General features: G+C 39.1%; 1 protein-coding gene across 2 annotated transcripts in view; it reads right to left on the bottom strand.

The window, feature by feature from the left end:
• Positions 1 to 258: 258 nt before the first annotated feature.
• The window catches only part of LOC126213424 (zinc finger protein 99-like), a 126,294-nt gene continuing 111,405 nt past the window's right edge, over positions 259 to 15,147 (bottom strand). Inside the window, exons 8-10 of one of the 2 annotated variants that reach the window (XM_049941164.1) lie at positions 4,448 to 5,508; positions 3,692 to 3,775; positions 259 to 3,607 (exon numbers count right to left, since the gene is read on the bottom strand). In XM_049941164.1, coding sequence (XP_049797121.1) covers positions 3,111 to 3,607; positions 3,692 to 3,775; positions 4,448 to 5,508 — 1,642 coding nt within the window. In that variant the 3' untranslated portion in view covers positions 259 to 3,110. Of the gene's footprint in view, positions 3,776 to 4,447; positions 5,509 to 15,147 lie in introns of both variants that reach the window. The other variant, XM_049941165.1, reaches the window with a different exon arrangement.

Genomic DNA, 15,147 nt, shown 5'->3' with positions numbered 1-15,147 from the left:
AGAGGTGTGCTTCTGTCCCATTCTCCAGCACTATGCCCCTCAGTCTGTTAGTGGCCTCAGAAGTAAAGTTCTGATGCAAATACCAGTTAGTTGTTTTAAATTACTCCTCATTGTTGTTTTTTCTTAAACAATGTGCTTGATTATCCTTACTCTTGGATCCACAACCTACGACAGACTTGTCCTTGACAATTCTTATACAACAGTTTATTCTGTAGTGATTAGCTTAGGTTATTATTTTAATAGGTGCAGTTACACTCTTTAATTTATGGGTATGTACAGTGTTTATGTAGACTCAGTTCTTTGGATGGTTTTCCACACAACCACTGAATATGTTTATTTTCTGCTTACATCTCGTGTACCAGAGAAACACCATATGACCCATCCTTAGCTGACGCCTATAGATATTCAGTCCATATTGTGTACCCTTTTTTAACATGTTACTACAAATTTTACTGTTTCTTAGAGATTTATATTATGTATAGTTGCCACACTTTGTAGTACATTTTCAAATTCATTGGAATATAAGGCTATTGTCCAGAAACCCGGTTTTTCTTTCCTTTTAATGGAAAATAATATTTAATACAATTGTATGTGAATGTTGTCTATTATGAATAACCCATACAGCAGTTGTGGATGTACTATCATGGAAAAGATGAAATACAATGTAATCATATCACTACAAAGTGTCACAGCTGAAGTGTAGCAACACAGAACAGTGCCAATCACTTAATTATAACTATCTCCCATTGTTACACATATGATGAAACATACTAAACCACTTTCAACAATAACAAATAGGTAGGAAATCAAAATTTAAAAACAATCGTTCTGAAATTGAAACTCAAGCATAAGTACAATTTTCCAAAAACCTCATGTATATTTACCACAAATTAAGAAAAATACCCACAATGGAAACATCTTTGAATATAACACACGAAATATTTAATGCTCACGTTCTGAGCTCTCCCAAGTGTTGTTCTTGTGTATACAAATAACTGGAATCAAATCATAACACCTAATGTTTATTTACATATTTCTTTTTTTTGTAGAACTTACACAGTATTAGATGCTGAACGAGTAATTAAGAGCTTTGGTGGATAACACCTATATTATCTCTGAATTATGTACAGAGCTTTGTGAAACAAAAATATTTCACAAAAAATATAGCTATTGTGCACTAGTGTAAATGGCAACCAAGCATGATGAATTTCTTAGATTACACATTTCTGCATCTGACCCATTTACATGAAGATGCACTGATGGGCAAAAATGTGATGAACACTGTTCATGAGGAGAATGAACGCCACGTTGTATGCACATGATGCAGTAAGCAGATTACAAGTATATAAGCAGACCACAGATTTACACATTTTGTTCTATCAGTAAGATGAGCTTCGAACATGTAAATTTAATGATGTAAGTGACTTTAGCAAAGGGCAAGTTAAAGTGGCATTGCAGTTGGGAACTAGCACCTCAAAAGTGGTGAAGTTGGTACAATGGATCTATGCTACTGTTGTGAACATCTGAGGAAAGTGGCTGAAAGGTAATAAGTCCATAACATTATGAAAAGATGTAATACATCAATACTTCTTCACAAAGAATGGAGGTCAGAAGCTTGCCTGCTCTGTAAAGCTGGAGATGTGGCAATATGTGGCATATCTAATGACAGAAAACAACGCTGGGGCAGCCATACACGTTTTGAAACCCACAGTTCAATGTACATTGTTGAATGTGTGGCTCTGGAAGATATGGTCACTGTATGTTTCCATACCGATCCACCAAAATGTTCACCTGCAACTGCAGTGGGCAAGGGATCATTGACGCTGGAGTGAAGGTCATTTCAAATGTTAACTGTCAGGATGGGTGACATTTCCTGTTACACCAGGTCAGTTGCACATCCAGATATGCTATCATCTAAATGAATGGAACCAAATAGAGGGCCCATTATGCTATGGGGGCAGTCACTTTGGCTCCTGTGGGACACCTGTTAGCAACAGAAGGCATCATGACAGTTGCAGACTACATGACATTTATTGCAACTGCATGGATTCCTTCATTCCTGAAGGCATCATGACAGTTGCAGACTACGTGACATTTATTGCAACTGCATGGATTCCTTCATTCCTGGTGTGCTCTCCCATAGTGGAGGCATCTTTCAGCGGGATAATTGTCCATGTCACATGTGCATGGTCTGAGTAGCATGATAGCTAACACTGATGTCTTGAACCATACCATTTAGCTAATCTGAACGTGTGGAATACAACTGGTGCAACATACACCCAGAAACATGTAAATGATGTGTCAAGTCCATATCATGTAGAATAATCAAAGTACTGTATTCCAAAGGTGGCCGAACATGCTATTAAGCAGGTTCTTATATTCGTTGTTATGTTTACTAACGCAGGATTAGAACCAACAGAACATAAATGTACACACTATTAATGACACACCAAGTCTCTTGAAAAACATATCTGAGTAAAATAATTGTTATAATCATGTTTCTCCAGTATTGAGTTTACTAGCCTCAATGAAGCAAGTGCCATGAATATATTTTTACTGTCACTGTTTCTACAAATACAGAGTTACAAGTACTACATGATGACTTTGTTTGGAATATTAAGCAGCAAGTCATCACATTTCCTTGGCCTTATACTGAATATTGCAAGATACTTATGATTACTGACAAATGTAAGGATTTATCACAATTCACAATCTTCTTGTCGCAAGATCAATAGGAAAAAGCAGCAGTGCTAATGGCAAAAACACATTTGATTCGTGTTTCTTGAGTATTTGGTAATACCATTTCTTGACATCTGGAGCTACAGATATGAACTTTTTGTCACATTATCTGTTAGTGCTCTATAGTACACATCATAACAAATTTTTTTACAATTCTACCAGATTTTAAAGTTATTTCACCGAAAGTACAATTTATTGTCCCCTGGTACATACATTATTTTATAGGCCTTGAGGGCACCAACCACGAAAACCTATTTGCGTAAACTAACACATACTTACATTTTCTTTCTGATGTGAAGTAATGCATGTGTCTTGAGAGTATCCAAGTAAGTGAAACTTTTGTCACAGATACCACATCTGTGAGGTCCACTTCAAGTGTGTTCAAATGCATGTCTCTTGAAATCACCTGATGTAGCAAAACATTCCCCACAGATCTCACATTTGTGAGGTTTCTTTCCAGTGTGAATTAATAAATGTTTGTTAAAATTGCCTAATAGAGTAAAAGATTTCCCACAAATCTCACATTTGTGAGGTTTCTTTCCAGTGTGAATTAATAATTGTTTGTTAAGTTTGCCTAATATGGTAAAGGATTTCCCACAAATCTCACATTTGTGAGGTTTCTTTCCAGTGTGAAATAATAAGTGTCTCTTGCGATGATCTGCCCTAGCAAAGGATTTCCCACAAATCTCACATTTGTGAGGTTTATTTCCAGTGTGAATTAATGTATGTTCCTTCAGATAGCATGACAACGCAAAAGATTTCCCACACATCTCACATTTGTGAGGTTTCTTTCCAGTGTGAATTAATAAATGTTTGTTAAGATTGCCTAATATGGTAAAGGATTTCCCACAAATCTCACATTTGTGAGGTTTCATTCCAGTGTGAATTAATACGTGTTTCTTGAGATCACCTAACATAGTAAAAGATTTCCCACAAATCTCACATTTGTGAGGTTTCTTTCCAGTGTGAATTAATAAGTGTGTGTTAAGATTGCCTAATATAGTAAAAGATTTCCCACAAATCTCACATTTGTGAGGTTTATTTCCAGTGTGAGATAATGTGTGTGTCTTGCAATGATCTGCCCTAGCAAAGGATTTCCCACAAATCTCACATTTGTGAGGTTTCTTTCCAGTGTGAATTAATAAATGTTTGTTAAGATTGCCTAATATGGTAAAGGATTTCCCACAAATGTCACATTTGTGAGGTTTCTTTCCAGTGTGAATTAATACGTGTTTCTTAAGATCACCTAACATAGTAAAAGATTTCCCACAAATCTCACATTTGTGAGGTTTCTTTCCAGTGTGAATTAATAAGTGTGTGTTAAGATTGCGTAATGTAGTAAAAGATTTCCCACAAATCTCACATTTGTGAGGTTTATTTCCAGTGTGTGATAATGTGTGTGTCTTGCAATGATCTGCCCTAGCAAAAGATTGCCCACAAATCTCACATTTGTGAGGTTTCTTTCCAGTGTGAATTAATCCGTGTTTCTTGAGAGCGCCTAACACAGTAAAAGATTTCCCACAAATCTCACATTTGTGAGGTTTCTTTCCAGTGTGAATTAATACGTGTTTCTTAAGATCACCTAACATAGTAAAAGATTTCCCACAAATCTCACATTTGTGAGGTTTCTTTCCAGTGTGAATTAATAAGTGTGTGTTAAGATTGCGTAATGTAGTAAAAGATTTCCCACAAATCTCACATTTGTGAGGTTTATTTCCAGTGTGAGATAATGTGTGTGTCTTGCAATGATCTGCCCTAGCAAAAGATTTCCCACAAATCTCACATTTGTGAGGTTTCTTTCCAGTGTGAATTAATCGATGTTTCTTGAGAGCGCCTAACACAGTAAAAGATTTCCCACAAATCTCACATTTGTGAGGTTGCTTTCCAGTGTGAATTAATACGTGTTTCTTGAGATGGCTTGACATAGTAAAAGATTTCCCACAAATCTCGCACATGTAAGGTTTCTTTCCAGTGTGAATTAATGTGTGATCATTTAGATAACGTGACTGCGCAAACCATTTCTCACAAATATCACATTTGTGAAGTCTTTTCCCAGTATGAATGGAAACATGTCTCTCGAGATCACCTGACCTAGCAAACAATTTGCCACAAATACCACATCTGTCGGTTCTGTTTGCAGTAAGTAGAACAGCCTGGGCACTGACATTAACAGCTATAGACAAAGTTCCATAATTACTTGTTTTCTCTCTATCATTTGTCATATGTGTGTTACATATGTCATTAGAGGGCTTCTTTGAATCTTTCCAAGTTTCCTTACATGAAGACTGCTCATTGTGTTCTGTGACAGAAACTTCTGGCTCGCTATCCAACGAGGTAGTGGTTTGATGCTCTTCACTATGTCCATATTTTTCGTGACTGTCAGCAGTTAAAACTTGACGATTCTCACTCATTCTCATATGCTTTTTCAAGCCAACATTACTGTGAAATACCTCACCACACCACTTACAAACATACGAAGGTGGTTGCGTTCCATGAATGTGCATAAACACATGCATTATCAGTCTGTATTTTGAAGAGAAGCTCTGTTGGCAGAAATTACAGCTATATACATGTAATTCCTTTTCCCTCGTACTACAGTCAAATTGGGTGGCAACTGAGCATTCCTTATCAATAGCCACATCTTCTGTATTGGTACTGAACCCATGTGTTGACTTCTCCATGTCAATCACCAATTCATCCTGGACCAGTCTATGGTGACAAGTTTCTTCACATGATATGCTGCAACTCCCACCAGTAGTCTGAGTAAATCTGAAGAGTGAGGAGGATAATGTTAAATATTGAGATATACAACAAAGAAACAATATTTGAGTGACCATAAATCCAGTACTATAGGCCACAAGTCATAAAAGTGCATAAGAATTGACATATTCAGTAACTGTTACTGATTTAAAATTATTATATTCCACCAGAAGTAAAGAACTGATGAGGTAAAAGTGGTTTAAAACGAAAATAACCAGAGGAAATTCAATAATGATTATTCTGAGTCACTGCCGATTTGATCTGAAATTTTTAGATTAGAACTAAAATACTTCACTTTCACCTGTTACAATCTTTTTTAAAATACAGTGCTACAAGTCAATAGTCTACAACAATTTATGAAATGTATCAAAAAATGAATCAGTTACATGTATTAATTCAAAATTTTTAAGTTCAAGGTATTTCAGATTTATTTAAGAGAAATAATTTCTAAATGTTCCTCTCCCATTATGTTAGCTCTGTAAGTGCATTCTCCTTGTTTCGCCAACACTTTCACCTCTAGAAATGGTAAATTTATTTCACCTGGTAAACAATTTTTTTGTTTGATTCCAAATAAATCAATTACTAGTGCAAGCATCAATATTTTCACTAGTTATCTACAATGGATGTTGATCAGCTGGACAATGACTGTTCATGAACAAGAATCAATGTGACAGCAATCAAGGGAACAAATTTGCATACAGATGAATGAATGTGAATGACACACTTGCAGATGGTTTTAATCTAAAACTGTTTTTGGCACTGCAACTTATATGAAGCCTTCCACAAATGGAAACATTGTCTGAACAGATGGAAATGGTTGCAAATTTTCCAGTACACTTGGAGTGAGCCTTGTTGAAAATTTTTACATCTTCCCAACATCTGGTCTCCTGGCATTGCAGAACACCATTGACTGAAGGACACACACATAAATGGTCACATCATCACCCATTAAATACTGAAGGGTAACACTACATACTGAGTGGCAGTGATAACAGCTGATGCATGAGCTACACCTGTAGTATCTGGGTTTCATTATTATACATGCAGTTAAACCCTTTCCCACAGAAAAGAACTGTAATGCTTTTCAAGTCCCCAGTATGTACATGGATCGATATGAAAGATTACAAACTACTGAAGGTGTGCAGGCTCCAGAGTTTTCTTTTGTTCTGACTGTACCTTTTCATTTTTTTGCATTGTGTTGAGTATATAGTTTTGTTTGGCATGGTATCTGGTAAATTTCGAGTGTTTTTGAACAATTAATTGGATCACACGATTTTTTAAAATGTAACTGGTATCATGGTGTGTCAGATTCCAGAAATTGACAACTGAATCACTAAATATTGTAACTTTTATAACTCAATAATTTACAACTTGTATTTTCATACACATATAAGTGAAGTAACTGAACACTAATAATGATAAAACATCAGAAAAATATGCAAATAAGATTTCAAACAAATACCTTTCTGTTTGTCAAACTACTAGAAATAAAACTTACAGTTAAAATTTTACAATATGCCATTCAACCATAAACCTACCAGAATAAGAAACAGAATTTCTGGAAAGCTTTAGCAATAAATAAATTTTGAGGTTTTTATTTATCAATTGCTTTAGAGACCACCATGTAAGCATTGTGTAGATACTGCATGCTTGTGCCATATCCCTAATCTTTACTGTACAGCATTTTGTGTGGCAGGTACATTGATAAACTATTCATCTACATCTACACGATTACTCTGCTATTCACAATAAAGTGCCTCGCAGATGGTTCAATGAAGCACTTTCAAACTCACTCTCTACCATTCCACTGTCGAACGGCGCGCAGGAAAAAGGGGCACTTAAATTTTTCTGTGCGAGCCCTGATTTCTCTTATTTTATCGTGATGATCGTTTCTCCCTATGTAAGTGGGTGCCAACAGAATGTTTTCCCAATCGGAGGAGAAAACTGGTGATTGAAATTTCATGAGAAGATCCTGTCGCAACGAAAAACGCCTTTGTTTTCATGATTACCACTCCAATTCACACACCATGTCTCTGACACTATGTCCCCTATTTCGCGATTATACAAAACGAGCTGCCGTTTTTTGTACTTTTTCAGTGTCATCCGTCAGTCCCACCTGACGCAGATCCCACACCACACAGCAATACTCCAGAAAAGGGTGGACAAGCGTGGTGTAAGCAGTCTCTCTAGTAAACCTGTTGCACCTTCTAAGTGTTCTGGCAATGAATTGCAGTCTTTGGTTTGCTCTGTTGTTGTTGTTGTCTTCAGTCCTGAGACTGGTTTGATGCAGCTCTCCATGCTACTCTATCCTGTGCACGCTTCATCTCCCAGTACCTACTGCAACCTACATCCTTCTGAATCTGCTAGTGTATTCATCTCTTGGTCTCCCTCTACAATTTTTACCCTCCACACAGCCCTCCAATGCTAAATTTGTGATCCCTTGATGCCTCAGAACATGTCCTACCAAACAGTCCTCCTTGTCAAGTTGTGCCACAACTCCTCTTCTCCCCAATTCTAGTCAATACCTCCTCATTACTTATGTGATCTACCCATCTTACCCATCTAATCTTCAGCAATCTTCCGTAGCACCACATTTCGAAAGCTTCTATTCTATTTTTGTCCAACTATTTATCCTCCATGTTTCACTTCCATACATGGCTACACTCCATACAAATACTTTCAGAAACGACTTCCTGACACTTAAATCTATAGTCGATGTTCATACATTTCTCTTCTTCAGAAACGCTTTCCTTGCCATAGCCAGTCTACATTTTATATCCTATCTACTTCGTCCATCGTCAGTTATTTTTCCCCCCAAATAGCAAAACTCACCTACTACTTTAAGTGGCTCATCAGCTAATCTAATTCCTTCAGCATCACCCGACTACATTCCATTATCCTAGTTTTGCTTTTGTTGATGTTCATCTTATATCCTCCTTTCAAGACACTGTCCATTCTGTTCAGCTGCTCTTCCAAGTCCTTTGCTGTCTCCGACAGAATTACAATGTCATCAGCGAACCTGAAAGTTTTTATTTCTTCTCCATGGATTTTAATACCTACTCCGAATTTTTCTTTTGTTTCCTTTACTGCTCGCTCAATATACAGATTGAATAACATCGGGGAGAGGCTACAACCCTGTCTCACTCCCTTCCCCAACCACTGCTTACCTTTCATGCCCCTCTACTCTTAATTGCCATCTGATTTGTGTACAAAATGTAAACAGAATTCTACTCCCTGTATTTTACCCCTGCCACCTTTAGAATTTGAAAGAGAGTATTCCAGTCAACATTGTCAAAAGCTTTCTCTAAGTCTACAAATGCTAGAAACATAGGTTTGCCTTTCCTTAATCTTTCTTCTAAGATAAGTCGTAGAGTTAGTATTCCTCACGTGTTCCAATATTTCTATGGAATCCAAACTGATCTTCTCAGAGGCCGACCTGTACCAGTTTTTCCATTCATCTATAAAGAATTCGCGTTAGTATTTTGCAGCTGTGACTTATTAAACTGATAGTTCGGTAATTTTCACATCTGTTAACGCCTGCTTTCTTTGGGCTTGGAATTATTATATTCTTCTTGAAGTTTGTAGGTATTTCGCCTGTTTCATACATCTTGCTCACCAGATGGTAGAGTTTTGTCAGGACTGGCTCTTCCAAGGCCATCAGTAGTTCTAATGGAATGTTGTCCACTCCCGGGGCCTTGTTATGACTCAGGTCTTTCAGTGCTCTGTCAAACTCTTTATGCAGTATCGTATCTCCCATTTCATCTTCATCTAAATCCTCTTCCATTTCCATAATATTGTCCTCAAGCACATCGCCCTTGTATAGACACTCTATACAAGGTGTTACAAAAAGGTACGGCCAAACTTTCAGGAAACATTCCTCTCACACAAATAAAGGAACAGTGTTATGTGGACATGTGTCTGGAAACGCTTAATTTCCATGTTAGAGCTCATTTTAGTTTCGTCAGTATGTACTGTACTTCCTCGATTCAGCGCCAGTTGGCCCAATTGAAGGAAGGTAATGTTGACTTCAGTGCTTGTGTTGACATGGGACTCATTGCTCTACAGTACTAGCATCAAGCATATCAGTACGTAGCATCACCAGGTTAGTGTTCATCACGAACGTGGTTTTGCAGTCAGTGCAATGTTTACAAATGTGGAGTTCGCAGATGCCCATTTGATGTATGGATTAGCACGGGGCAATAGCCGTGGCATGGTACGTTTGTATCGAGACAGATTTCGAGAACGAAGGCGTCCCGACACGAAGACGTTCGAAGCAATGGATCGGCGTCTTAGGGAGCACGGAACATTCCAGCCTATGACTCGCGACTGGGGAAGACCTAGAAAGACGAGGAGAATGGATGAGGCAATTCTTTGTGCAGTTGACGATAACTCTAATGTCAGCGTCAGAGACGTTGCTGCTGTACAAGGTAACGTTGACCACGTCACTGAATGGAGAGCGCTACGGGAGAACCAGTTGTTTCCGTACCACGTACAGCGTGTGCAGGCACTATCAGCAGTTGATTGGCCTCCACGGGTACACTTCTGTGAATCGTTCATCCAACAATGTGTCAGTCCTCATTTCAGTGCAAATGTTCTCTTTACGGATGAGGCTTCATTTCAACGTGATCAAATTGTAAATTTTCACCATCAACATGTGTGGGCTGACGAGAATCCGCACGCAATTGTGAAATGACTTCATCAACACAGATTTTCTGTGAACATTTGGGCAGGCATTGTTGGTGATGTCTTGATTGGGCCCCATGTTCTTCCACCTACGCTCAATGGAGCACGTTATCATGATTTCATACAGGATACTATACCTGTGCTGCTACAACATGTGCCTTTACAAGTATGACACAACATGTGGTTCATGTACGATGGTGCTCTTGCACATTTCAGTCCAAGTGTTTGTACACTTCTCAACAACAGATTCGGTGAGCGATGGATTGGTAGAGGCAGACCAATTCCATGGCTTCCACGCTCCCCTGACCTCAACCGTCTTGACTTTTTATTAATGGGGGCATTTGAAAGCTCTTGTATACGCAACCCTGGTACCAAATGTAGAGACTCTTCATGCTCATATTGTGGATGGCTGTGATAGAATACGCCATTCTCCAGGGATGCATCAGCGCATCAGGGATTCCATGCGATGGAGGGTGGATGCATGTATCCCCGCTAACGGAGGATGTTTTGAACATTTCCTGTAACAAAGTGTTTGAAGTCACGCTGGTATGTTCTGATTCTGTTTGTTTCCATTCCATGATTAATGTGATTTGAAAAGAAGTAATAAAATGAGCTCTAACATGGAAAGTAAGCGTTTCCAGACATATGTCCACATAACATATTTTCTTTATTTGTGTGTGGGGAATGTTTCCTAAAAGTTTGGCCATACCTTTTTCTAACACCCTGTATACTCCTTCCACCTTTCTGCTTTCCCTTCTTTGCTTACAACTGGGTTTCCATCTGAGCTCGTGATATTCATGGAAGTGGCTCTCTTTTCTCCAAAGTCTCTCTAATTTTCCTGTAGGCAGTATCTATCTTACCCCTCGTGAGATAACCCTTTACAGCCTTACATTTGTCCTCTAGCCATCCCTGATTAGCCATTTTGCACTTCCTGTCAATCTCATTTTTGAGACGTTTGTATTCCTTTTTGCCTGCTTCATTTACTGCATTTTTATATTTTCTCCTTTCATCAATTAAACTCAATATTTCTTCTGTTACCCAAGGAGTTCTACTAGCCCTCGTCTTTTTACCTACTCGATCCTCAGCTGCCTTCACTATTTCATTCCTCAAAGCTACCTATTCTTCTTCTACTGTATTTCTTTCCCCCATTCGTGACAATTGTTCCCTTATCCTCTCCATGAAACTCTGTACGACCTCTGATTTAGTCTGTTTATGCAGGTCCCATCTCCTTAAATTCCCATTGCAGTTTCTTCAGTTTTAATATACAGTTCATAACCAATAGATTGTGGTCAGAGTCCACATCTGCCCCTGGAAATGTCTTACAATTTAAAACCTGGTTCATAAGTCTCTGTCTTACCATTATATAATCTATCTGATCCTTTCTAGTATCTCCAGGATTCTTCCATGTGTACAACATTCTTTTATGATTCTTTAACTAAGTGTTAGCTATGATTAAGTTATGCTCTGTGCAAAATTATACCAGACGGCTTCCTCTTTCATTTCTTACCCCCTATCCATATTCACCTATGTTTCCTTCTCTCCCTTTTTCCCTACCCACAATATTATCTATGTGATCGTTCGAATTTAGGTTACTTGTAATCCCTAAGTATTTAGTTTAATTTACAGCCTTCAGTTTCGTGTGACTTATCGTGTAATCGTAATTTAGCACACTTCTTTTAGGACTCATGTGAATAACTTCATACTTTCCCTAATTCAGGGTCAGTTGCCACTTTTTGCACCATACAGATATCTTATCTAAATCATTTTGTAAGTCGTTTTTATCATGTGATGACTTTACAAGACGGTAAATGACAGAATCATCTGCAAACAATTTAAGACGGCTACTCACATTGTCTCCTATGTAGTTAATATACGAGGGCAGTTCAATAAGTAATGCAACACTTTTTTTCTCGGCCAATTTTGGTTGAAAAAACCGGAAATTTCTTGTGGAATATTTTCAAACATTCCCGCTTCGTCTCGTATAGTTTCATTGACTTCCGACAGGTGGCAGCGCTGTACGGAGCTGTTAAAATGGCGTCATTAACGGATGTGCATTGCAAACAACGGGCAGTGATCGAGTTTCTTTAGGCGGAAAACCAGGGCATCTCAGATATTCATAGGCGCTTGCAGAATGTCTACGGTGATCTGGCAGTGGACAAAAGCACGGTGAGTCGTTGGGCAAAGCGTGTGTCATCATCGCCGCAAGGTCAAGCAAGACTGTCTGATCTCCCGCGTGCGGGCCGGCCGTGCACAGCTGTGACTCCTGCAATGGCGGAGCGTGCGAACACACTCGCTTGAGATGATCGACGGATCACCATCAAACAACTCAGTGCTCAACTTGACATCTCTGTTGGTAGTGCTGTCACAATTGTTCACCAGTTGGGATATTCAAAGGTTTGTTCCCGCTGGGTCCCTCGTTGTCTAACCGAACACCATAAAGAGCAAAGGAGAACCATCTGTGCGGAATTGCTTGCTCGTCATGTGACTGAGGGTGACAATTTCTTGTCAAAGATTGTTACAGGCGATGAAACATGGGTTCATCACCTCGAACCTGAAACAAAACGGCAATCAATGGAGTGGCGCCACACCCACTCCCCTACCAAGAAAAAGTTTAAAGCCATACCCTCAGCCGGTAAAGTCATGGTTACAGTCTTCTGGGACGCTGAAGGGGTTATTCTGTTCGATGTCCTTCCCCATGGTCAAACGATGAACTCTGAAGTGTATTGTGCTACTCTTCAGATATTGAAGAAACGACTTCAGCGTGTTCGTAGGCACAAAAATCTGAACAAACTTCTCCTTCTTCATGACAACGCAAGACCTCACACAAGTCTTCGCGCCCGAGAGGAGCTCACAAAACTTCAGTGGACTGTTCTTCCTCATGCACCCTACATCACTGATCTCGCACTGTCGGATTTCCATATGTTTGGCCCAATGAAAGACGCAATCCGTGGGAGGCACTACGCGGATGATGAAGAAGTTATTGATGCAGTACGACGTTGGCTCCGACATTGACCAGTGGAATGGTACCGTGCAGGCACACAGGTCCTCACATTTCAAGGTGGCGTAACGCCGTAGCATTGAATGGAGATTAAGTTGAAAAATAGTGTTGTGTAGCTAAAAGATTGGGGAATAACCTGGTGTATTTCAATGCTGAATAAAACAACCCCTGTTTCAAAGAAAAAATGTGTTGCATTACTTATTGAACTGCTCTCGTAGATCAGGAACAATAGCAGGGAATGCCGGATATTACTTGTTTTACTCGATGACTCCGTCAATTAGTATGGACTGTGACCTTTATGACATGAAATATGAATCCAGTCGCTTAACTGAGGCGATACTCTGTAGGCACACAGTTTGGTTAGAAGACGTATGTGAGGAACAGTGTCGAAAGCCTTCTGTCAATCTAAAAATATGGAATCAATTTGACATTCCTTGTCGATAACACTTATTACTTCAGAGTATAAAGAGTCAGTTGTGTCTCACAAGAACGATATTTTCTGAAACCATGCTGACTGTGTCAATAAATCGTTTTCTTCGAGGTACTTCATAATGTTTGAATACAGTATATGTTCCAAAACCCTACTGCAAATCGACGTTAGTGATATAGGCCTGTAATTTAGCGAATTACTCCTACTTCCCTTTTTGGGTATTTGTGTGACTTGAGCAATTTTCCAGTCTTTAGGTACGGATCTTTTGGTGAGCGAGTTGTCGTATATTATTGCTAAATATGGAACTATTTTATCAGCATACTCTGAGAGGAACCTGACTGGTATACAGTCTGGACCGGAGGCTTTGCCATTATTAAGTGATTTAAGCTCCTTTGTTACTCCGAGGATATCTAATTCTATGTTTCTCATCTTGGCAGTTATTCTTGATTGGAAAACAGGAATATTTACTTCGCCTTCTTTGGTGAAGGAGTTTCGGAAAACTGTGTTTCATAAATCTGCTTTAGTGGCACTATCTTCAGTGACTTCACCATTGTTATCGCACAGTGAAGGTATTGCGTGTTGCCACTGGTGTGCCTTATGTATGACCAGGATCTCTTTTGGTTTTCTGCCAGATTTCGAGACAGAATTTCGTTGTGGAAATTATCGAAAGCATCTCGCATTGAAGTACGCGCCATATTTCGAACTTCTGTAAAACTTTGCCTATCTTGAGGATTTTGCGCTCTTTTAAATTTGGCATGCTTTTTTCGTTGCTTCTGCAACAACGATCTGACCCACCTAGTATACCACATTAATTTATGTGATATTTATCTCTCAATTGCTATCGATATTATCTCTTTGAAAACATACCTACCACAACTTTTCTACACTTACATGATCGGATCGGAAGGAGTGAAGACTGTCTCTTAAGAGGGCGTTAAGAGCATTCTTATCAGCTTTTTTAAATAGATATACTTTGCATTTCTTTTTGATGGTTGCAGTGATGATGGAAGTGCACATGTATTTTATCAACACACATACTACAGCCTGGACAGTAACACTGCTGATGGTTTACACCACATTCGTTAAAAATTTTGGCATGATAGCTGTTACCTCTATTTTATTCCTTCCTTTGTTCTCTCAATTTTCCAACCAAACGGCTGTCATTATGAACAAAAACAGTTTCTTACATTCGATTTATCTACGCCAGTACTCCTCTACCCAACAACTAGTTGGGTTGGGGGATCAATGGGACTTCGCAACCTTTACCCAGTCTTTTGACCGAGGCTGGTTGCAAAGTGCCATTCCCAAAGTCCCTCCCCCCCTCCCCCCCATTCCGGGATATAATTAGTGAATTAATGTACCCCAACTGTTTCCATCCAGTGTAATGCATGGGAAAATGCGAATGTCTGCAAGCTGTGTAACTGAGGTGGAAGGTGGTGACCAGCCTGCTATTCACCTAGCAGGGTGTAGAAAACCACCTAAAAACCACATCCAGGCTGGCCGGCACACTGGCCCTTCGTCGTTAATCTGCCAGGTG

The sequence above is a fragment of the Schistocerca nitens genome, chromosome 11 (assembly GCF_023898315.1).
Source record: "Schistocerca nitens isolate TAMUIC-IGC-003100 chromosome 11, iqSchNite1.1, whole genome shotgun sequence".
NCBI lineage: Eukaryota > Metazoa > Arthropoda > Insecta > Orthoptera > Acrididae > Schistocerca > Schistocerca nitens.
The sequence above is the reverse complement of the archived record's forward strand: the minus strand, read 5'-3'. Positions and strand labels throughout refer to the sequence as shown.